The 22,956-nt window shown below is 51.6% G+C and overlaps 1 protein-coding gene across 4 annotated transcripts in view; it reads left to right on the top strand.

The window, feature by feature from the left end:
- The window catches only part of EPHB2 (EPH receptor B2), a 145,078-nt gene extending 122,536 nt beyond the window's left edge, over positions 1-22,542 (top strand). Inside the window, exons 7-16 of one of the 4 annotated variants that reach the window (XM_080379604.1) lie at positions 5,274-5,436; positions 6,092-6,200; positions 6,377-6,441; positions 9,133-9,255; positions 9,654-9,901; positions 10,563-10,778; positions 13,168-13,317; positions 17,231-17,424; positions 18,113-18,268; positions 21,237-22,542. In XM_080379604.1, the coding sequence (XP_080235730.1) occupies positions 5,274-5,436; positions 6,092-6,200; positions 6,377-6,441; positions 9,133-9,255; positions 9,654-9,901; positions 10,563-10,778; positions 13,168-13,317; positions 17,231-17,424; positions 18,113-18,268; positions 21,237-21,345 (1,533 nt within the window). In that variant the 3' untranslated portion in view covers positions 21,346-22,542. Of the gene's footprint in view, positions 1-5,273; positions 5,437-6,091; positions 6,201-6,373; positions 6,490-9,132; positions 9,256-9,653; positions 9,902-10,562; positions 10,779-13,167; positions 13,318-17,230; positions 17,425-18,112; positions 18,269-21,236 lie in introns of all 4 variants that reach the window. The other 3 variants (XM_080379602.1, XM_080379603.1, XM_080379601.1) reach the window with 3 other exon arrangements.
- Positions 22,543-22,956: the final 414 nt, after the last annotated feature.

Raw genomic sequence — 22,956 nt, 5'->3', positions numbered from 1 at the left:
CATCCCTAGTCATCACGAGCCAAGGTCTTTATATGCTGGATTTGGTCAGTAAAGAGCCTTCTGCGTTTTCAGTGATGCAATGACACTGTATCCTCTGGCTGCTTGGCAGAGCTGAGGCTCACGTTAGTCCAGTGCCGAGTTTTGCAACGGAAAGCTGTTTCCTTGATCCCTGGGAACAGTCCCAAAATGCACAGCTTGGGATATGCCATGCTCTTCCCCTGCTTCCCATCAATACTGCAATTTGGATGGGGTGTGAGACGCATCCCAGGTGTGTTCTCGCTCGGCTGCCAGGCTCTACAGAGGTGTTTTCCTTCCAAAAGGTTTCATTGCAAACTGTCCCATGTGCTTCTGAATGCTCAGAAAATCTCGCTCCAGCTAGTTAAGTTGTTTCCAGTGGATTTTTTTTTTCCCCAGTAGAAAATTATATTTTATTAGCATGAAAACAGGTCAAATGTAAGAATAGCAGCATATGCATCTTGTATAAAAAGTGTTTTGGCTCCTCATTTTGACTTGATTCTTTTCTACGTAAAGACATAAATTAAGTAAAAAAAAATTGGGGTAAGTGTTTTAGCGTTAACAGAAAAGAGCTGTTCACAATACCTGAAACAAAGGGGTATTTTTATTTCCATTTCACAGATTAATTGCCATTATTAGATGCTATTAAAAATGCCTCTACAGAGGCAACATTATGATTTTCTTTCACATGTAGTTAGAGCAAATCAGTGCAGATTGTTACACAAACACCGAATGAGGTGTCTGCTCTCTGTGGTCCTCTCCTTAAAGTATATATTTATTTTTTTTTTTAACCTCCAAGAGGCACCTACCAATGTTTGTCTTATTAAAAAAAGTGCGTGTTGTCTTCATTTAGAAAGGGCGTAGTAGTTTTTGTCCAATGTTGCCAAACTCATCCTGGAGTGTGGGAACTGGAGACCCACTGCAGTGTCAAACACTGCAAAGAATAATTAGCTCTCCTTGTTATGCAAAGTGATTGGGCTTAGGGTATGCATTAGGTTAGCCATTTGGTAATTGTTTGAAGACATTCAGCCCATCCCTTGTGCCCGGTTTGGTCAGCGATGCAAATATTTTAGGAGGCACGGGAGCCCTTTGATGTCTCCAAGGATGCTGGGGAAGGGGCATGGGTGGGCTGGAGGGCTGAAGGGTGGGGGGGAGGCACCTGTGGCAGCTGCTAGTGGAGGTGGGAGTGGGAGCAGAGCTGTTTGTAGCCTTCATGGTGCCCAGGAGCTTCTGGCAGGAGCCCAGCATTCCCAGGGCTGGGTGTCACCAGGGCTCATGGCCAGGGTGGCTGGAAGGCTCCCTGGCTGGCTCAGAGGACTTTTCTGGTCTCCAGCTTCAGTGTTGGACACCAGCATCCCCCCGAGCCTGCAGCCAAAGCTGCTGCCCCGTGTTTCCCACTTGTCCCCAGGATGGAGCAAGAGCTGGGGTGCCCCTTGGCCCTGTGCTGCCCACACCCTTGGAGGGGGCTCTCTCTGGGGAAAACTGTGAGATCAAGAAGACGAAGAGGAAACCTTGTCTGGAAGCCCTGAGAGTTTCCCTGCGCTTCCAGTCGTGCCCAGGGGCCGCACTCGTTCTGTCTGGGGTTCAGTTTTCTTGTGAGAGGCATCCAGCCACTCTTACCACAACACACTTGATGCTGGGAGAGCGAATGCTATTGAGATCTCCCCAAAGTGGTGTTCCCCATGAGAGTCTGGGGGTGCTGGGAGGGCAAACGCTGTTGAGATCTCCCCAAAGTGGTGTCCCCCATGAGAGTCTGGGAGCTGTGGGCCCCATGGATCCGCCACGGACCCTGTTATCACCTCTGAGCAGCCCTCCTAATGCACTTGATCCCATGGGGAGCAAAATTCAGATGTGTGTGATGGTTTGGCACTCAGCCTTGGACTAGCTTCGTACGTGTGGCTCTGTTTGCTTCAGGAACCACAGCAGATTGCCGCTGTGCAGACGCACAGAGGAGCTGTCTGCCAAATTAAGTCAGTTGACATTTTTCTTTGGCTTTTTTTTTTTTCTTTTGGCTGAGAAAACATGACTTTTTAGAAACAATTTTTGCAAATCCTTCAGGCTTTTCACAGACTATCTGTGTTTCCAGAAACTCTGTTGATCAGACTTTGGTTTCTGCTTAGATTTGACTCACGGGATGGGGAACCAGATGAGGACTCCAAATCATACCTATAAGGAAATAAGAAGCTTGTTATTTTGATTTAGGATTTTTAAACTCAAACCATAATCAGCAGGAAAAAAAAAAAAAAAAAAAAAAAACCAAACACAAACCTCTGTGAAAAACAACAGCTTGGACTTGGACTTTAAATCACCTGGGATGCCCTGGACCTCCTGGAGAAGCCCAGAGGGGTGAAAGGGGAGAAGTGTTTGAAGGGATTGCACAGGTTGCTGGAGAGCTGCTGGCTGAGCAAGGTGCCAAGGGGAAAGAGGAGGTTTTATAAGGGTGGGGGTGGGGGGGTGGAGAGGTGTAAATGCTCTTTCCTTGCTGCCTGGGATTAAAGGAGAGCACAGCCATGAGCACACCTTCCTCACAGAGACAGACATCGATTTCCCCGGCTATCCACCGTCCTGTAAGCATGCCCCTTGCATTCAATTAAGTCCTCCAGGAGCAGGTCTGAAGTTCCCTCAAACAGTTGGACAAATTATTTTAAACCAGCTGCGTTTTAGTGCCATCCGAGGGCCTGGGAGGATTCATCCAAGCCCTTGAGCACTAAAACTAAATATTTCCTGACCTGTTTCTCTCCTAGCCTGCCTGGGAAAGGGAGTGCTCAGGTCTGATCAGACAGATGAGGCAATCCATCTTCTGTGTGCTCCTCTTCCCTTGATCTTTCTTGTTTGTGTATCTGCACTTGAGCTTTTCCTTGTCATCAGCCTTAATTCCCAAACAACCCAGCAATACCCAGGCACCTTCAGCGCCAGGTCCAGATGGATAAAACTGTTGTTGCATTTTTTTAGGAGACTGTTCCTGAAGCCTGTTAATAGGGGAGGTCTCCCAGGGGATTGCAGAGCTGCTCTGCATTACCCTGCAGAGCCATGTGCCATCAGCATTTCCAAGCCTCCAAGTCTGACTGCACACTTGGAGAAACACATTCGTGCCAGACCGCTCTCTTACCAGCCGTCCACCCCACCCCACTGCTCAATCAAAAGCTGAACACAAGAAGAAATTAACTCCGTTAATGTTGTTTTTCAGCTGCTTCGCAGCTGTGAGGCAAATAGTCTACAGAAACCCGGGTCATGAATATAATCCAGCTCACAAATGCCAGTGCACTTGCAATTCTGCTTCGGTGTGATGAATAATTGGGAAAGCACCAGGCTGTCCCGGGGACATGAGGAGAACGTTGGCTCAGCATGGGCTGCTGTCTGGAGCACCGTAGTGAATGACTGGTCTTTGTGGACCTCGTAACCTTGCTGGAACCACAGTTTCTGGCTCTGCAGGAGCTCCTCTGAGTGAAGGCACCAGTGCTGCTCTTGGAAGTGAATGAACATGAAAGCAAAGTCACCAGATGGCTAGCGATGTGGACAGTGGAAGAGAGGAGACCAGCGGTCCCCAGAAGCAAACCGCATCATTTATGGGTGGGCAGGATAACCTCTGGACTCACCCTGTGCCCCAGCAGCTGAGGCAAAGGGTGTGCAAAGCTGAGTGCGGACCCTCCGTTGACTCCTGCGTCGCTGTTGCCTGCAGGTAGCCAAAGCAGCCCAAGAGAGCAGCAGCCTGGGTGACTTGCACCATCACGTGGGGAAACCTGGGTTCATCGTGAGTTGGGACCTTCTGCCTGACCACCCCTTCGATACCCTCTGTCCTCCAGCGCTCTCCTGCAGAACAAGTCGGTGGGCAGGAGCAGATGCTGTGCTCCTCACTGGGAGTTTCGCTCTGACCTCCTGTTAGCACGGGACAAGAAATCCCTCCATGTCGTCCCCCCCCCGCCCCCAGTGGGGTTTCACAGCCAGTCCCTTGATCACACCCTCAGTCCCACTTAACGGGATGGCACAGACGATGTGCCTGACGTCTTCCTGGCAGTCCCTGCCTGCTTCTTACGAGGTTCTCTCCCCTGGCTGGTGACTTCGTGTCGGGTAGGAGTTCTGGGGTTTGCTGAGCCCTTTGCAGTGACTTGAAGGTAGCAGATCTCAGCGACTGGCTGGTAAACTGGCCAGTTCAGATTCTGAGCCGTCAGCTGCTGATCTCTTCTAACCGGTGATCCTGCCAAGGCAGCCCGACCTGCCGCAGCAGAGGCGTTACCAGAAAGGGTGAGCGCTTGCAGCGTCGCTACAAATAGTTGATTCAGATATCGGTGCCTGCGCCTCCTTTTAGAGGGGTCGTACTCACAGTTTGGCTTTCCTAAGATTTCTCTGGGTTCCAGAATCATGGAGCTGTTTGCATGTATTGCTGCTTTGCACTGGCTTTCAGGACTTCGTGGCTGCCAGGCAGCTGGCCACCTCGCCCTGACCACACTCAGTCCCCTCTGCCATCCTCCCTGTTGACCTGTTTCTCCATGTCCCTGGCAGGGACAGGGACTGTCTGTCCTCCTGTGCAGTGGCTAGGACAAGGAGGTCCTGCCCACCCACTAGTGCTTCTGGATGCTCAGCTAAGGGCATAATTCCTCAGGGCAGTGATGGGTCCATCACCTACACAAGTGTAGTACCATCTATAGACCATGATGATACGATTGCTCGAATCTTCAGCTAGAAAAACTGCAGACAAGGGGCAGGACAAAAATTTGGCAGTAGTCTTATTGTCACTTTTAAATATGCTTTTTGGTTTCCCATGTTTGCAAACCTAGCCGTGGTCCCTGGTGAAGCAGGCCCTGTGGGGGCAGATGGTAGCATTACTTCTCCTGAGGTCCAAAACCCTGTGTTCAAGGTGGCTTTATCTCCAGCACAGGTAAAGGGAGACAAGAGAGAGCAAATGGAGAGGGTGCTGAGGCTGGGTCGGGCACAGGAGGAAGGGGTGAGGAAGGAGAGCAGTGCTGAGAGGAAGTGGGAACAGAAGAGGGAAGCAGTTCCCATCTCCATGGAGCCCAAGGCTTGGAGAAGCAACCCGAGTTTTCTAGCTAACCTTCATCAGAGCCTTTCTGTGAGGTGGTGGGTAGCCCAGGGATATCCATACTCATATTCTTGCTTCTGTGTCTCCCTCCCTGTTTGTTCAGGCCCATGGTGGTCTCTCCACCCTTGGTACCCTGGTCTCCTGCGCTTCCTCCTTCTCAAAATGCCGTGCCTGATTCAGGATGTATTTTTCTGATGACAGATTTGTATTTTCTTGGCAGGATCTCAGTGAGTTAAATTCAACGACAGTGAAGAGCCCCACCAACACCGTGGCAGTGCAAAACCTCAAAGCTGGCACCATCTACGTCTTCCAGGTGCGGGCACGTACTGTGGCCGGGTATGGCCGGTATAGTGGCAAGATGTATTTCCAGACCATGACTGAAGGTGAGTCTTCAGCTGACTCTGCATAAAGGTGACACAGGGACTAGAAAGACTTGAACAAGATGGAGATGCACTGGCAGCAGTGCTGGTCCCCTTGCTGATAGACCCTTCAAGGGCACGTTGACAAGGCACAGGCATTTATTGGACCTGGGAAGACCTGGAGAGAGGTGTGGGCACTTGGTGGTCCATGCAGGGAATCACATAATCTTGGTCAGTTTCTACCAAGCTTTTCTGGCATGGGAACGTGTCCACTCGGTTGGATTTTGAGGAAAGGAAGTTTATGATGTTCATGTGCACAGCTGCCGATGACAAAGGCAGACCTGGATCTTTATTTTCTAAATTTGTGCTGCTAAATAAAACAGGCCAAGCAAGTTTTTTGGCCCTGAGGCCAAGAAGCAAGGCACAGCATGCATCCCTGGGACTAAACTTCCCACCCAAAAGCAGTAACTCCATCCAGCCGTCCTACTGGGCACATCCCATGTCACAGCCAGCCTGAGCCATGCACTGGCTGCCCCAGACCAAAACCACACCAGGAAGCTCATTGGCATAGCCCTGCCAACATGGGCACCGCTCATGACCGTGCTCTGACCTTGGTGAACTTGGTCGTGTAGACCTGTCCTGTGCCGCACTAACCCGTGCCCTCTTCCTTGCATGCCAGCTGAGTACCAGACCAGTGTCCAGGAGAAACTGCCACTCATCATCGGCTCCTCCGCGGCAGGACTGGTGTTCCTCATTGCTGTAGTCGTCATCATTATTGTGTGCAACAGGTAGGTCTGTGTGTAGCTCACCCCGGGGCTGGGGGTGGTGACTGGAGGCAGAGGGTGGCAGGGATACAGGAGGGGAGGACACAGGGCGGTGAAGGGGGAAACAGATGCCTGTGCAGTGCATCTCTCGGCCCCAGTGGACCCGTGACGGTGCTCAGGACTCCCTTTCTTTCCAGAAGACGGGGCTTTGAGCGTGCTGACTCTGAGTACACTGACAAGCTGCAGCACTATACCAGTGGCCACAGTACGTACCGCGGCCCCCCGCCAGGCCTGGGGGTCCGCTCTCTCTTCGGTTTGTGTTCCTGTTCACTCATTCCTTGCGGCGTGTGGGGAGGGCTCAGGCCACCTAGCTGGGCAGGCATGTGCATGGGTAGACAAGAAAACCTCCGTGCTGTCTAGGTCCCCCACCAGTCCCCCATCATCTAGATCCCTGCCCTGCCTTGTAGAGTCCATGCTCTCCAGACCTGCGTGCTGTCGGGTGCCAACTGTGGGATGCAGTGAACACCTGTGCATGCTCTACAAACCCCTGTGATGTCCAACACCCACCCCCCCGCCCCCGAAGCCTCACCTTCTCCTGCGGTGCACCCCCTGCCACCACATTTGTCTTGCTACTCTGACTCCTAAGCTTTGCCCAGCTTTGGGCAGCAGTGAGATCCCTTTCCCAACCTCCTGCAGAGCACTGTCCTTCGGCAGGAGTTCACATACCTCATGATGCCTTTGCTAGAGCCCATCCCAATGCTCCCACAATCCTGGTAGATATTATCTATCTATCTAGGTATATAATACAATACGTGACATGCCCTGTCTTGCAGTCACCCTCGTTCCAACATCCCTGTGTACTGCAGGGTGCTCCCTCACACCCAGCATTCCTGCTCGCACCCTCGCTGCTCACCCTGCCTCACCCTGGTGCATCCTCCTTCCCCTCATTAACGCCGGGCTGCATGCCCTCTGAAATGCCCTTCTCCTCCTTCACTGGAGACTTGTCGCTGTAATCCTGCTTTGTTCAAACCTCCGTTGTTACTTACCCCGTGTTATACTTGCAGCTTCAGGATTTCTATCCTTTTTATAACCTTGTTCCCGTACAGACCTGGAAAAACCTCGTAGTGTTTCAGCACAGGGACTCACTGTTGCTTCTGTATTTCCCTGGGAAGCATTTCCCAACAGGCAGAGCCCTGAACAGCAGCTCCGTGCCAGAGCAGCAGCGTGCTGGCTGCATAGCTAGAAATTACCCAGAAAAACGACACTCTTCAAGAAAGATTATGTAAATGCAGCTCTCAGTTGTTTGTCAGTCTGTGCCGCGTGTGTAAACATACGTTCACGCTTTCTCCTGGGGTGTGGTGCGTAACATGACAGCTTCAGGCTGGGCTGGCATTAATAGCTGTGTCTTCACAGGCTTGATGCCACCAGATGCAGATGAAGTGATCACGGGCCCGGGGTGCTTTGTAGCCACGTTGTCACTGTGCCAGTCCAAGGCACAGCCCCTGCGTGGTTCCCCAGCAGTGATTGCTGTGGAGAGGCTACAGCTCATGGTTAGCAACTTGCCGAGGTGCAGGGAGCTGGTGAGCATCGCAGCAACTCCCCCGACTCCTACCAGCATCCTAGATGTAGAGATGGGAGTTGTGTCTCTGGGTCTGTCAGGCTCCTTATTTAGTGAGCTGTGAGATCTGCTCTCCAAATACCCCCAAAGCTGGAGCAAGCCAGAGGCCAGAAAAACGAGTATAAAAAGGGGAGAACTGCATGGGCAGCAGCTAAGAGCTGACCCATGGTGTAGATAGCACGTGACGTGGCATCAGCAGTCCAGCCTCACCCAGGTCCCATGGCCATGGCCTGTCACAGCTATCCAACCTCACCAGGTCCTATGGCCATGGTCTTTCACAGCCGTCCAACCTCACCAGGTCCCATGGCCATGGCCTTTTGCGGCTGTCCAACCTCACCAGGTCCCATTGCCTGTCGCAGCAGTCCAAACTCACCAGGTCCCATGGCCATGACCTGTCATAGCAGTCCAACCTCACCAGGTCCCATGGCCTTCCACAGCAGTCCAACCTCACCAGGTCCCATGGCCGTTGCCTTTCACATGAGCGTATCGCTGTGCCTTCTGGTCTTCCTCGCAGGAGCAGCTTGGCTCCTGTGATTTCCCCAGTGATCCCTACAGTTTTCTTGGCCTGTGTTGAGGCTGCCAAGAGGGAACCCAGCCTCATGCAGGGTTACCTGTCAGGAGAACAGGGGGCAGACTGAACAGTCTCTCCTGCTTGCACTGTCCCAGGGAAGGTCACAGATGCCCCTGTGAAGGAGTCAGTCTGCCTGGGTGGCTGTGTCAGTAATACCAAGTGCCTGGAGCTGCCTCCCTGACAGAGCTCCGTGTGGAGAACCAGTGTAGCGTGTGCCTCAGTTTACATCCCAAGGCACCCCCTGACCATCTCCTGAGAGCTGAGCCCAGGTTCCCTCCTCCACTTCCCCATGCCTCTGGTGGGATGGTGTGCGGGGCTATGCAGAGGGGCAGAGCTGCAGTCTCAACAAACGGCCCTTCACGGTGTCACAGCATGGTGAGCATGGGGTGGCATCGCGCCGTCTCCCAAGAGCAAACGCTTCGCTTGCTTTTCCTCTGGATCTGCTGAAGCTGAATCCCGCGGCAGAGGGTGGGTGGGTCTCTGTGGTCACAGTTCGCAATCCTGGCTAACGATGTAGCCCTCCACTGCCCCAGCAATGGCTTGTGGGCCAATATTCGTTATAGCCCAGCTATAACAGTCCTGTGCAAACATGGCTCTGCATGTTCTTTCTCAGACTGCTTTGCTATGTCTGCTTCGTGCCCTTGATTACGCGACCTGCTGAGGTAAAGAAGACCCTCACACAAATAAGTTTCTCTTTTCCTTGATGCCAGCCATCGGTCATTCCATTTGCATCTCTCTGTCTGACCCTCTCCTTCACATTTATGCAGTGACTCCAGGGATGAAGATCTATATTGATCCCTTCACCTACGAAGATCCCAATGAAGCTGTCCGGGAATTTGCGAAAGAAATCGATATCTCTTGTGTCAAAATCGAGCAGGTGATCGGGGCAGGTAGGTGAACTGTGAATGTCTGGCTGGCCCTCGGCAGTCCTTTGTGCTTCTTTGTGGTCTCAGGCTCTGGTGGAGATCTAGCCTTACGCATACTGGGAAGACCAGTGTCACCAGCTCCAGCCTGGGCTAGGAGGAGCAAGATGGTCCAGTGCTGGAGGAGCAAGTGCATCCAGTGCTGGAGACCTGAAGTTCCCCTCTGCTTATAGTCCCATGTCCAGTGCTTCTTACCGATGATGAGTCCACCTGAAGGGAGGTCTTTGGTGCAGAGGGAGGGGGCACAGATCAGATGGGGGGTGGTCAGCTCGGGGGCGTGCAGGGTGGGCATGGCTGGAGCCCCTGGGAGCAGAGTCTCACGGGGAGAACTGACGAGCCCTATCCCTGTTTCCCTCTGTTCACAGGGGAGTTCGGTGAGGTGTGCAGTGGGCATCTCAAGCTTCCCGGCAAAAGAGAGATCTTCGTGGCCATCAAGACCCTGAAGTCTGGTTACACAGAGAAGCAGAGACGGGACTTTCTGAGCGAAGCCAGCATCATGGGACAGTTCGACCACCCCAACGTCATCCACCTGGAGGGGGTGGTGACCAAGAGTTCCCCAGTCATGATCATTACGGAGTTCATGGAGAATGGCTCACTGGACTCCTTCTTGCGGGTATGAGATCCCAGGATCATGCAGCTCAAGATTGTGTTGGGCCAGGGAAGGACTGGAGGGGAAGGTTCCCTTCTCATGCCAGTGTAACAGTGCCCTTCACTGCCCGGCATCGCCTGCCACTGGGGCAGCTGCTGCACGTCCCGGAGGTCTGTGTCTTGGGAACAGAGGTGGCACCAAGGCTGTCAGCTGTGATGTGTGTTGGGCTGTGCCTACCTGTAGGCATCCCCACATGTGCCTGTCCCCGCTCTGCCTCTCTGGACGTGGAGGGACAGTCTGGCATAGCTTTCCCACAGCGGGACTTCACCTCCAGCTGCTCTTGTCTAAGTATTTACAGGTCGGAGGTTGAAATGGGTCCTTCACTGTGTTGAAGGGAGAGAACCTGCTTAAATAGGAATAGATCGCCCCTTCCGACCCCTCCTGTGCCAGGTTGGGGATTGTTGGGATGACAGCAGCCATCGTGGTGAGGTCCACAGGCTGTGTGACGGTGACTGCCAGCCCCTGCGAGCTCCCCACTGCCCACCCTCTTGCTCTGAGAGGGAACTTGTGGCGTGGCTGTGTCTTGGCACACGATGTCAAAGGAGTCTACTAGCCCTTTGCCTGACCATGGCGGGCCGTGAATTTGCTCCTCTCATGTGGACTCTTTCCCTTCTCTTCCCCTCAGCAAAATGACGGGCAGTTCACGGTGATCCAGCTGGTGGGCATGTTGCGGGGCATCGCGGCAGGCATGAAGTACCTGGCCGATATGAACTACGTGCACCGGGACCTGGCTGCCCGCAACATCCTGGTGAACAGCAACCTGGTCTGCAAAGTGTCCGACTTTGGCCTCTCCCGTTTTCTGGAGGACGACACCTCTGATCCCACCTACACCAGTGCACTGGTAAAGCTGCTCATCCAGAGGGGGAGGGATGGGTGGTGAAGGATCCGAGATCCCCCCTGGACATGGGAACACTTTTTCAGGGTGCTAACGATGGAAATGAGGTGCTGCTGGATGGGAAAGACCAATTAAATGAACCAAGGGAGGGGTTTTTTGCAAGGTCCTGTCCAGTGGGCCAGTGGCTGTTGATGGGCCCTATGGACATCCCTGTGGATAACCGAACCTTCTTCCAACCACGTCTGCAAACACATACATGTCCCTGATAAAGCCTCTAGTTGGAATGCTGCATTATACCCCCCCAGCATGGACCAGCTGGGGGTCCTCTGAGATGCTGCCCTTGCAGATCCGTTGCCAGGGCAGCAGGTCTGGGGTTTCTTTTTTTCACCATCCCTGTCCAATCTGCCCTGCTGTCTGGGAGGCTGTGATCCTTTTTCATGTCACGTCACAGGCTCAGCCCCAGCGACGATGGAGTGAAGGAAGAGTGGATGCGTGCTGGGTGAAACCCTGCAGTTCCAGATACTGATCTAGATAGTCTGTCGGAATTAGAGAAACATTCCCAGAAATGGTTTCCTGATCACAGAACAGCTTGACAGGATCCCCATGGTGCCAGTGACACAAGTCCCACCGAGGACTCGGGGCCTGGCTTAGGCTACAGAACGTGCGCCAGGACCAAAGGATAATTTGAAGATTTTGTTGTTGTTCAGTGAGATTGCAGCCAGGACTTCTCGTAAATACCACTGTTCGCAAAGGCATACAGAAACCCTCTGCAGTGATGCTAGAGGATCGATGCCTGCATACAATGGCTGTGACAGGACATCTTGGAAATAAGTGTTGATAGAGCTGGGGCATGAGCTGTAGGAAACCATCTCTCCCAGATCTTTCCAAGCTGCCAGTGAAGAGATGTCTGGCATAGCTCTTAGTGAATTACCTAACAAACACCTAAAAATGTGCACTTTCATTCTCATCTGAACTTGTGTAGCTTCAAACATCAACCTTTCAGTCTTATATAGTCATGCTATAGCTTTTAGAAGCACTAGCAACATTCATTTTTCATGACATGATACTTACATGCAATTAACTCTCCCTTTGTTAAGCTAAATACGTGGGAGCTTCTGGTGTTTGCTGCTGTTTTCTATTCCTGTTACTGTGCCTGTAGCTTTTCTCTCTGTCATCTCTCATTTATTCTTCTTAAACTGTGGGCACTGTGGCAGGACACATATAATCTATAATGATAGAATATGTGCACCCACTATAACAAAGTACCTGGAGTAATGATGTCTTCCTCTTCAAACTGCACCATCCTCAAATGTCCCAAGATGCAGGAGTGTTTTTTATTCTAATTACCCCAGAAACCTTGTGTTCGTGGATGGGAACAGCCACAAGATATGGCTTGGGAGGTTCATGCTGGACCGAAGGAAAATCTCCTTCTCCAACAGGGTGGTGAAGCTCTGGCTCAGATCACCAGAGAGGGTCTGGCAGAAGTGAGTTCCCACAATGATCCTCCAAACATACCCAGTCTGTAATTTCTACTTCAGGACTTCTTTTTTATCCACTTTTTCAATCCATTGCTTGTCAGGAGCTCTGTTAAGAGTATGCCTGATGGAGAGGCTGTCATGTTTGGTGTGGAGTACTTGGTCTCCCCCTCCTGTGGAAAACAAAATATTTTGTCTGAGGTTTGTGGCTGTGAGAAGATTAAGGAACATTATCTTGTTTTCATTATTCTAGCATGTGTAGGGTCTGAGTCCTAATAAGTCCTAGGAGACCCTTAATAAGACACGGTAATTATTCATTGACAAAGTATAATGTTCCGTAATCTTCTCACAGCCACAAAATGCAGGCACTTTTGCTTATTTTTCAGCACAGGGGAAGATTTTCCCTTCAGAAGGTCCCCTGAGTTGTGAATGCTTCGAGTCCAAAGAGCCTGGTGGAAAATCAGGAGGCTGCAAGGGCTTAAGCAGACTGTGGCAGTCCCGGTGGCCCCGTGCTGGGTGCACTACTCCTGTCCCCTTCGGTGCAGAACTCCTCTGCAGGGGTAGAAAGTCATTCTGATTTCTCCAGAGCTGCTCTTGCCCAGCAGGATGATGGAGACCCCAGCGCCCACCCAGTCCATCCCATTTCTCACCAGTGTCCATGCATGCCATACTAAAGAAGATCACAGAATCTCGGCACGGTGGGGCTGGAAGGCACCTCTGGGATCATGGGATCACCGTGTCCAGCCCCTGCTGGAGCAGGTTCCCCCCGAGCAGGCTGCACAGGATCCATCCAGGCGGGTTTGGATGTCTCCGGAGAAGGAGACCCCACAGCCTCCCTGGGCAGCCTGCCCCCCTGCTCCGTCACTGGTTTCAGTCATTCTTTCTTTTCCTCTTACTGGCCTCTCTGTTTTTTCCTGCAGGGTGGGAAGATCCCGATACGGTGGACAGCACCTGAGGCAATTCAGTACCGAAAATTCACATCGGCCAGCGATGTGTGGAGCTACGGAATAGTCATGTGGGAGGTGATGTCGTATGGCGAGCGGCCTTACTGGGACATGACCAATCAAGATGTGAGTTGTTAAGAAACAAGGAGAAGAAACACTGAAATTGGGAGCATTGCAAAGCCAAAGCATGGCTACAGCTAGACCCAGCCTGTGGCATGTCCAGAGCCTTCCCTGTCGTGGGAGATGTGTCCAAGGTCAACACCTTTGGAAGAAGTAATGGGGATAACTTTGGCTTTTGGTCCCATTGTGCGGTTGTGGCAGAAGTTTGGGACTGTTCAGCACCCGCTGCGGGTAGGACAGGGTTATCGTGAGCATCTTGAGGGTGGTAGGCACGTCCAGGAGCAAAGGGAGCAGGCAGGTGGAAAATAAAATGCTGCCACGGACCTGAGAGCTCCTGGAGCAGCAAGAAGATCTTCATCTGCAGGAGACCACAGGCATTTGGTGGAAGTCTGTTCTAGACACATAGAGTTGTAAAATGGTTTGAGTTTGAGGGAACCTTTAAAGATCACCGAGTCCAACCCCCCTGTCATGGTCAAGGACATCCGCCACTAGATAGTCGTTAAACCTGCCCTGGCAAGCTTGCCCTGTGATGTGTAAGAAGTCAAGCATCTTGTACGCAGCTAGAATCCAAACCCACAAAGTATTTCAGGACATGCTTAATTTTAAATACTTGATGACTCTTCTCTAATTCAGGTGGAACTGTTATGTGCACTCCTTGCTCCCTGGGACCCAGGCAAGTTTCCGTGAGCCCTTGCCCCCGTGCAAGGGTGACCCGTGGCTGCAGTCCACTCCACCACAGCAATGCCATGCTCCCTCTACCTCCTGATACCTGGGTGGTCAAAGCCCACCCATCCAGCGACAATGAGTGCTGTGCAGCATGCTACGGGTGTCCAGAAGACCCCTTTGCTGTGAGCGTCGTAGGTCTCTTGTGACGTTGTCTCTCTGAAGAGCTGCCCTTCTTGATGCGGTCTCCACCTTGTGAACCCTCAGGATTTCCCGGGAGGTCCCTTGGTTTGCAGAAGGCTTGTCTTCCCGCCTGCTGCAAGCCTGACTCTTGCAAACCTGCATGCTACAGCATCTGCCTGGCTTCCAGCTTGTTTCAGAGCTGCCTCTGGGCAGTCCGCTGGAAGCCTTCAGACTGTCACCTCCATCTCCATCATCCTGTGGGCTCCTGAAAAACCCCTGCCTCACAGGGAGAGAGTGAGCGCCAGCTCCCACCTGACTTGTACCACTCCGCCCACCCCGATGGCAAGTCAGACAACTGTTTTCAAGTCAGTATAACCCCATCTGAAGAAACCACGTCAGGTTTCTTCGGAGTGGGACAATTTCCTCACTCGTGCTTGGTGGGAGAGTTACTCAAGGTAGTTCCTCACACCTGGAATGGATAGATGATATCTTTGCACCTTCGGCTGTTCACAGCCTTGCCTCAGGCCCTGGCATACCAGAAAAATCTTTGCATCAAATCTTTGAGCCAAAGGGGAAGGAGTTAGGGGTATGCCCTTCTCAGAAAGGACAATTCTCCTCCTGTTAAGGCTTTTATCGCCCACAGTTTCAAGGATTTCCTGCAGCCAGGTGTCACTGCCCTTCTCCCTGCCTCAGCATCCCTCTGCACGCGTAGCGCTCTGCCATCCCTCTCCCTTCTCCTCCTCCCCCTGGCTTCCTTCTCTCAGTGGTTCCTCTTGCTGCGACCCCTGCTCTGCAGCAGCACTGCTTCAGCCGGTGGGGATGGCAGAGCCCATGCCCGTCTCCTTGGCACAGCCTGCTACGTGGCGCCTGTCCCCAGCCTCTTCTTCCCCTTCTGCTGCTGCAGGCCATGGTGCCCCTGAAGCTGTCGCCACTTAACTGCAGCTGGTCCTCCCTGCGGGTGAGCGCGTGGCTGATATTCCCTGCAGATTAGCCTCCTGACCCCGGGGTGTGAGCGCCTGGGGAGGCTGGGGCGGGAGAGGAGGCGGGGGGCGCAGCATGTGCCCCCTCAGGGGATGTGTCTGATGGCAGCGAGGCGGGTGGCTTGTTGGGAAACCGTTTGGTCCATGCCGGAGGCGAGTGTTTGATGCTTGAGTGATGACCCTCCCCAGCCCTGCTCCCCGCCATGCTTCCCCTCCCCTCTGCCTCGGATACATCTGCCATCCAGAGCGCTGGGAGAGGGGACAGCTTGCACCTCTTGGGGGAATCCCTGAACAGGAGCCAAGAGCTGCACAAAGCACACCGACAATGCTTCAAGTCGGACCTTCACAAGCCCAGTGGGGCACCGTCATATCCAGCCAGGGGGGCAGAAGGGAGGGAGAACTTCCCTCTGGCACGTTTTGACAGCAGCGGTGCCAGCCCCCATCTGTCTCAGGTCAGCATCTCCAGCACCTTGGCCATGCACATCGGTGTCTGGAGCACCCTCCAAATCCATTCTCCGCCTGAAGCCACAGTCTGTCTTCAGCCCTGCCAGATGCCCCACCTCATGCCCTGGATTGCTTGGCAGGGATCTGTCCCTACCCTTCCTCGCAGCAGCAGCCTTCTGCTGCCACAGCACCTCCAGTGCCTTCTCTCTACCAACCCTTCCCTGCTGCTTTCCCAATCCCAGCTGCAGTGTCCTCAATTTTCACCATGTAGCCTTCCTGCTCAACATCACGCCGCTGTGTGGGGATCGCTACTCCTTCCCCAGGAGAGTGGCGCAGCCCTGGGGTAGCTCAGCAGACACATTTCTGTCATTGGAAGTACACAAGACGTGGCTGGCCAAAGCTATGGTAGACTTGATCACGTGGATTATCACACGGATCACATGGAGAAGAGCCAGGGACATCGAGGTCCTTCCTCTGGATCCCTGAGGGAGGTTCTGTCAATCTTCCTCCCCTTCATCATCTCTCTGGAGAGTTGGTCATTTCCAAATGCCACCCTGGTTTTCAGTTCCTGCAGTATCCCTTAGTTCTGTTTTTTATCCTCTCTTCTGGGTTTTGTGGCCATGCACAAGCCTGTTTATAGTATCCAAGGCTCCTTCTGCTCGCCTTTCAGTGCCCTTGCTATGTGTATGACCGTAGGACGTACAAGGCCAAGAAGGTAGGAGAAGACTGCCTGTCCCATACCTCTGTCAGAGAAACATATGCCCCTGGACAAAGCTGTGCAGCTTCGTCCTCCTTGATCACCCAGATGGGGATGGAGGGCTCCATGTGCAGAGTGACAGGGAAATGGGGTTCGCCTTGAAGAAGACCCTCTAGCCCTGGTGCACGTGCTGTTTACACTGAATGTTGCAAGACCAGACGTTGTCCCAGGTTGTGTCGTGCCCTAAGTCCAAATGGGCAGCAGCCAAAGCCATCTTGCGTGGGCCCACAGAGCTGCAGCATGGCTTAGGCAAGGTGAGCTTCAACCCTGCTCCACATGCCATAGCAAAGCTCTCCTGTGCCGGGCTCTGCTGACCAAGGTCTTGGTCCCCACTGCTGCGTCCTTTGGTCTGCATATGTAGAAGATCATGGGGAGATGCAGCCCTTACTGCTGGCTCAGCACACCCAACCCTGTCCTGTGGCACAGCTCTGGCTCCTGGAAGGGCTGGGTGGTTGGCAGGAGTAGAACTGGAGGAAGGAAAACATGAGGGCAGCTTCCTCGGGCTGGAAATCACAAGCAGATCCTTCACCAGATGAGGATGTTCTCCTCCCAGTAAGCTGTGTTGTTGTGCTGTGTCCCTGTCCGAAAACATGAACCCTTATCTCTGAGTCACCTTTCTGGTGCCTGGAGCTGCAGGCTCACACGTGCTCTCTTTCCCTAGGTCAGGAAACGGATGGGCATGGCTCATCACAGGACAAGGTGACAGGCAGAGGGTTGGGAGTTCAAGAGGAGCATGTGGTGGTGGCCGAGGTGGTGGGCAGCACTAAGGGTAGGCAGAGCAGCCCCAGTGCAGAATGGCTGGCCCGCCCACCCTCAGGATCCAAGGAAAGGAACGTTACGGATTCAATAGGTTTTATTGCAACTGTATTGATCTCTTTGACTCCTCTTGCAGGTGATAAATGCTATTGAACAGGACTATCGGCTGCCACCCCCTATGGATTGTCCAAATGCCCTACACCAGCTCATGCTTGACTGTTGGCAGAAGGACCGAAACCATAGACCCAAATTTGGGCAAATTGTCAACACCTTAGATAAAATGATCCGAAATCCTAACAGCCTGAAAGCCATGGCACCTCTCTCCTCTGGGTATGTATCTCTGTCTTCCTCTTGTCCTTTCGCTTCTGTTTGCAGATCGGCTGTCCTTCGTGTCCTGCTGGGCACCATCCTGGCATCTCTCTAGGCTAGCTAGAGAGGCAGTTTGGCCTGTGTTGTTTGGTCCTTTGTAGGAAGGGCATTACGGGATGTCAAGGTCACCCTGGTCCCTGTCCTTGGGCAGGTTAGATCTGGTGAACCCAGACGGCTCACCGAGCTGGACGGTGTACTCTGCGCAGTTAGAGGAGCATCGTGGTTTCACGTGCACATGATTGCTGGGTGGGCGTGTTGCTTTGGTAGCCCAATCTGGCAGGCAGTGGAGGCAGATGAAACCTTATCAGGCAGTACGATGTTTCCTGGACGGGGTGGGAACACACCAGCTTGGGGGAAGCACTGGTCCCATGATGAGAATGCATTTTCTCCCCTTATGCAGCCAGGATTTGAGAGCTGCGTCCCGTCGCCTTTGATGGCTCCTACAAACCGATCCAGAAAGACTTCTGTGATGCTTTATACATAATCCTTCCTCAGTTGAACAGAGTGCTTTCTGGGGGACACTTCTTAACACGGTGCGGTGCAGGCACTGTGAATGATGCTGGTCCAGGTCCCTCTGGCTGATGGAGGGTGCAGAAATACACGTGCTTGCTGCCGTTTGCTCTGCTCATTCCCCCTTTCTGTGTTTCAGGATGAACCTCCCCCTCCTCGACCGCACAATCCCAGATTATACCAGCTTCAACACTGTGGATGAATGGCTGGATGCCATCAAGATGAGCCAGTACAAGGAGAGCTTTGCCAGTGCTGGCTTCACCACCTTTGACGTAGTATCTCAGATGACTGTAGAGTAAGTGCCCAGGCTTCTAGTCCCAAAGCACAAGGAAAAGTCTCAGTAGTTCGACAACAATCAGTTGCTATTGAACTAGATCTTATTTTCAGATGATGTTGCTTTTTATAGAGTTTGTTGCTTTGTGGACCCACTTGTAGTCTGTGCTGTTTCTGCAGAACTGCTCTGTTCTGCAGGCTCTGTCTTGTCTCCAGACTGTCTGTCGCTCGGGATCTGCAGAATTCATTTCCACACCATCACACTGCATGTGTGTGAGAACATGCTGTGAGAACCAAGACCCCCACCAGGGTCTCTGAAACCCCAACATGGAACAAACGGAGATTTCAGGCCGGCATCAGACAGTTCTCCAGCCACTCGAGAGCACTTTCAGGCTCCACGTTCCTCTTGGACGTATGGTGTATTGGTGATGGAGACAAGCACGCTGCAAACAAATTTCTGCCTAAGAAAGGCCTCTGAAAGTCCAGATGGTTTCAAGTTTGTTCTGAATTGCCTTGCATCCACTAAAAACATCCCTCGGTGGCAGAGTTTTAGCAAGCTCTGCAGAGAAAGCAGGCAGCTGAAATCCATTTGTGGTGGTTTTTGAAATCCCTTGGGGCTAGCTGGGGCTTTGATGCCTCTGGTGAAAGATTTGTGGTTGGTTGCAGTTAGTTTTAGAAACCCTGCCTAAGAAAGTGGCAAGCATTAAAGCCATCTGTAAGTGCTGTGGTGCTCTCTGCCTGGTAACCAGGAAGGTTTCTTTCTATTTGGTGCCTAATTCCAGAGTTTCAGTCTACCGATGAAACAGAACCCGTTCACGCAACAGCCCAACTACATTTTTTTTTTTTTTTGGCTTTTTTTGTTCTTATTTGCTTCCATTTTGCTGAAATTCAGCTGGCAATTCTGGTTATTTCAGTACATCTGTGTTAGAACCCCAGGGCCCTGGGGATGATTTTGGCACACTAAAGGCTGTGTTCATACAACAGAAGAGGGTTCATAAATTCTGAAGGATAGCAAAGAAGAACTTGGACCAAATTGGGACATCACACCCGCACCACAACCCAACCCCTGCAGGTGGTCCAGCTAGTGAAATCTGTTTTTTCATGGACATGCTCAGTGTGTCCCTTAAGTGCCACCTCTCCCAATTCCTTAGCCCAGCCCTCACAATGTCTTCCAAGTCCTTGCCAGGTGCCTTCATCAGACACAAGGGTATCCTCAGCTCATGTCTCCACCAGTTTTGGCAAACCTCCCTCCCACATTCCTCCATGCTTGGCTGGCCATAATAATGGAGAAAAGGACACTCGAGTCCTTTTCCTTGGGAAGTCATGCTGCAACATGAAAACATGAACATCTTGAAACCACGTTCTAATGGTCAGTAGTCTCTGCAGAAGTAGATAGTCATGTAAGTGGAGTTGCTGTTTTCTCCAAATTTGGCTAGCCAGCAAAATGTAAATGTTTGCTGAAAACTGATTCAGTTCATCAAATCCACATGGTTTCAACACTGACCTTCTGGAAAGGTCTCTCACTGGTGTGTCTGCAGGCTGGACCACCTGGGCCACCAAATGGTCTATGTGCAGGGCAGAAAGCTTGGGAGGCACTGGGCTGTGCACGGCCACTGCCTTACTCTGGGTTACAGACATTGATGAAGACTTTGGGCTTTGTTTCCAATCGGAACAAAAGCCAAAGTCAAAGTGCCAAACTCATCCAAGGAGGAAAATTCCCTAGCTCAGCACGTTTGGCTGCAGCGGAGGAGGGAATGGAAACCCTTTGGAAGAAGAGCTGTCCCTGTGAAGGATGCTGTCCTGGTTGCCAGCCGTGTGCTGTGCTAGCAGGGTTCCACTTTGGCTGAGCAGCAGCAGAGGTGTGTCTGGGACGTTCACCCTCACACCAGTCTCCCAGGGCATGGGAGACCCCAGTGGTGGTCTCCAGTCGGCTACCACCAAGCAGAATGCGTACATCTGTGGCATAGCCCCATGCCCAGCTTTCCTTCTTCATACTCCTGTTGTTTGACCAAAAAAGCAAGGTCTAAAGCAAACTCTGAAGCAAACATACAGGCTCATGTGCCACTCGTGCTAGATGACTTTTTTCCACCTTTCCATGGAGCTCCTATTTGCCCTTCTTTGCCCAGTGACTTCCACTCTAAACAAGACAAGGTTTTTGCCACACTTCCTCGTAAGTCTGTTCCTAACCCTCTAGGAAGGAGAAAAGGCAACTGAAAATCCTTAGAGGGAGGTATGGGTTGCGTCCCATGAATGCCATCCGTTCCCTGACCAGGAGAATTCATGACTGAGATTTATCCAAGAGCAAGATGAGTAGCAAACTCAGCTGGAGTGATCACAGATAGGACCAGCGCAGGGTCACCCTCATGCTCTTGGCATGACCTTTGTTTTTCCCAGATGCCTACTAGCTATAAAAAAATAGAAGCAGTGCAAAAATTACATCGCCCTCATACATATCCTTGCAAAGAGGATAAAGAGCAAAAGTTAATCACTTCGTGGCCTCATCACATCAAAGGAAAAGTAGCAAGGACAGCCATCATCTGCATAGGGGGAGCGAGATGCACACTGGTGAGGGTATAGCACATCCTGTTCGTACATCTCCAGGGATGGAAGAAATGGGTTACTGTGTCACGAAATAAGAGAGAGGATCCAAATGTGCCAAGGGAGAATGAAAATGGTACAAGGGTAGAATACCTAAGGCTAACTCACCCACAAGCAGTGAGCAGAGCCTGTGGTGGTTGGTTTCACGCTCTCTGTTGGGGTTCAGGTGCTCTGGGGGTGCTGTGGTAGGCAGCAAGTGCAAAGATGAGGAGGATGAGCTGGGAAGAGTCAAAGAGGAAGAGTAGAGGTTTCACCAGGTTTGCAGGCATTTGCTGCAGAATAAATCTGCAGAAACTTCAGCTCCTGGTACACCACATGCTTACCTGTGATCTTGTTCTGCTGTGAGAAAAATGTCTTTTGATGCTTATGTGTTGTTTCTTTTCCTCCCAAAGGGACATTCTGCGAGTTGGGGTCACTTTAGCAGGACACCAGAAGAAAATTCTGAACAGTATCCAGGTGATGAGAGCACAGATGAACCAAATTCAGTCTGTGGAGGTTTGATAGCTACGTGTCCTCCTCTTCCTCGAGACCCTGCTCCCCTTTGCCCCTGTATGTTCAAGCTCCAGTTCTTGAGTGTTCTGCGTGGACCAGAGACAGACAGCTGCTCTGAGGATCATGGCAACAGGAAGAAACGCCCTGTCATCAACAACAAGAAGTCACCAAGAGCTTCTAGAATTTAAGCAATGGAAAAAGGGAACAAAAAAAAGACAACTATTTTGAAAAAAAAAACACAAAAACAAACACAAAAACAAAAAAACCCTATGAAATATTTTTAAATAATAATAAAGCAATTGCATTCTTGAAAAGGGCTCCAAGACCAATGGGAGTCTCCAAAGGAAGAGAAGAGCAGCTTCATCTGTTTCCTCTTGCACAAGGCTGCTGCAGCTGGGCGCAGGCACCTCTGGAGCAATGAGACTTTTTCAAGAAGATGAATGCAACGAAAGGTCACGAGAAGCACTTCTCTTTCTCACGTGGGATGGCAGCTCTGGGAATGGCCTGCAGCCAGCAGTCCTTCCCAACAGCCACTGTTAGGAAATGAAAGGGGAGAGAGAGCTGAAGCTCTTTGGTGCTGTGGAACCAAGTGCATCTCAGAAATCGATGGACTTCTTCAAAAGCTGAAGACTTTTTTTTTAAAAAAAAAAAAAAAAAAACACAAATAAACTGAGACTAGAAGAGGCTGTTTCCGACAAATGAGAAGGAATCTGTAACGCTTGGGGGGGGGGTGGGGATGGGGAAAACCAATCCTTTTTACATCTCTTATTTTCTCTTGTCATGGAACAGTTTTGTGAGTGACAGTTTCCTAAGGGTCTGTCCATCCACCCTCCAGTGGCATCATTGTCTCATACATATCACATGCACAAGACTTTTAGTGATGTCCTCACTAGATGCCAATGATCTTTTCCCAGAAGACTTCCCAAGTACAGTATGTAGTAGTTTTTATTACAAATGCTGACGTGTACCTTTATTTTTCAGTTGTCATTGTTGGGGAGATTTGTCCTTTTACCTTGTTTTGTTAACACCAGTTTGTGAGTTTGGGGTTGGAAATTTTTGGTTGGTTTGGTTTGGTTTTTCTTAATGAAAAAAAGAAATGACATCGCCAAGCATCATATCATTCAAGAACCTAAATCCCTTCCCTGTGGAAGGAAAAAATTGCAGCTTATTGACAATATGCTGGGAGAAAAAAATTTTTTATGTGCACATTTCCTCCCATTTGCTTGTTTCTTATTTTGCAATTGGTCATCACCCAACAGATGTGTTTCAAAATGTGAAATGACCAAGATGAAATGACCACCTCCTCAATTCAGTGTGGCTGGTGCAGGGGTGAGCAGCACCACCGAGGGTTTGGAAGTGGGGGTGGCGGTTTGCAGGGGGGGAAGGGAGAGATGGGGAGGGCAGCTGGATGGTGGGAGGGGATGGTGGCCCCGCAGCTGGCTGTCAGAGTCCTTTGGACGTGTCTGACTGCTGAGAAAGGTGCACGGTTGGTGCATGGACCATAGGAAGGCAGGGTAAGCCTGATCCCCTTAAGAGGAGCTTGCGGCATGTGGTTTCTTGAGTCTGACTTGTGCTCGCTGCCAGGTTGTGGGTGGTTCACTGTAGTAATTCAACTCTGTG

The sequence above is a fragment of the Falco punctatus genome (assembly GCF_963210335.1).
Source record: "Falco punctatus genome assembly, chromosome: 3".
NCBI classification, from domain to species: Eukaryota; Metazoa; Chordata; class Aves; order Falconiformes; family Falconidae; genus Falco; species Falco punctatus.
The sequence above is the reverse complement of the archived record's forward strand: the minus strand, read 5'-3'. Positions and strand labels throughout refer to the sequence as shown.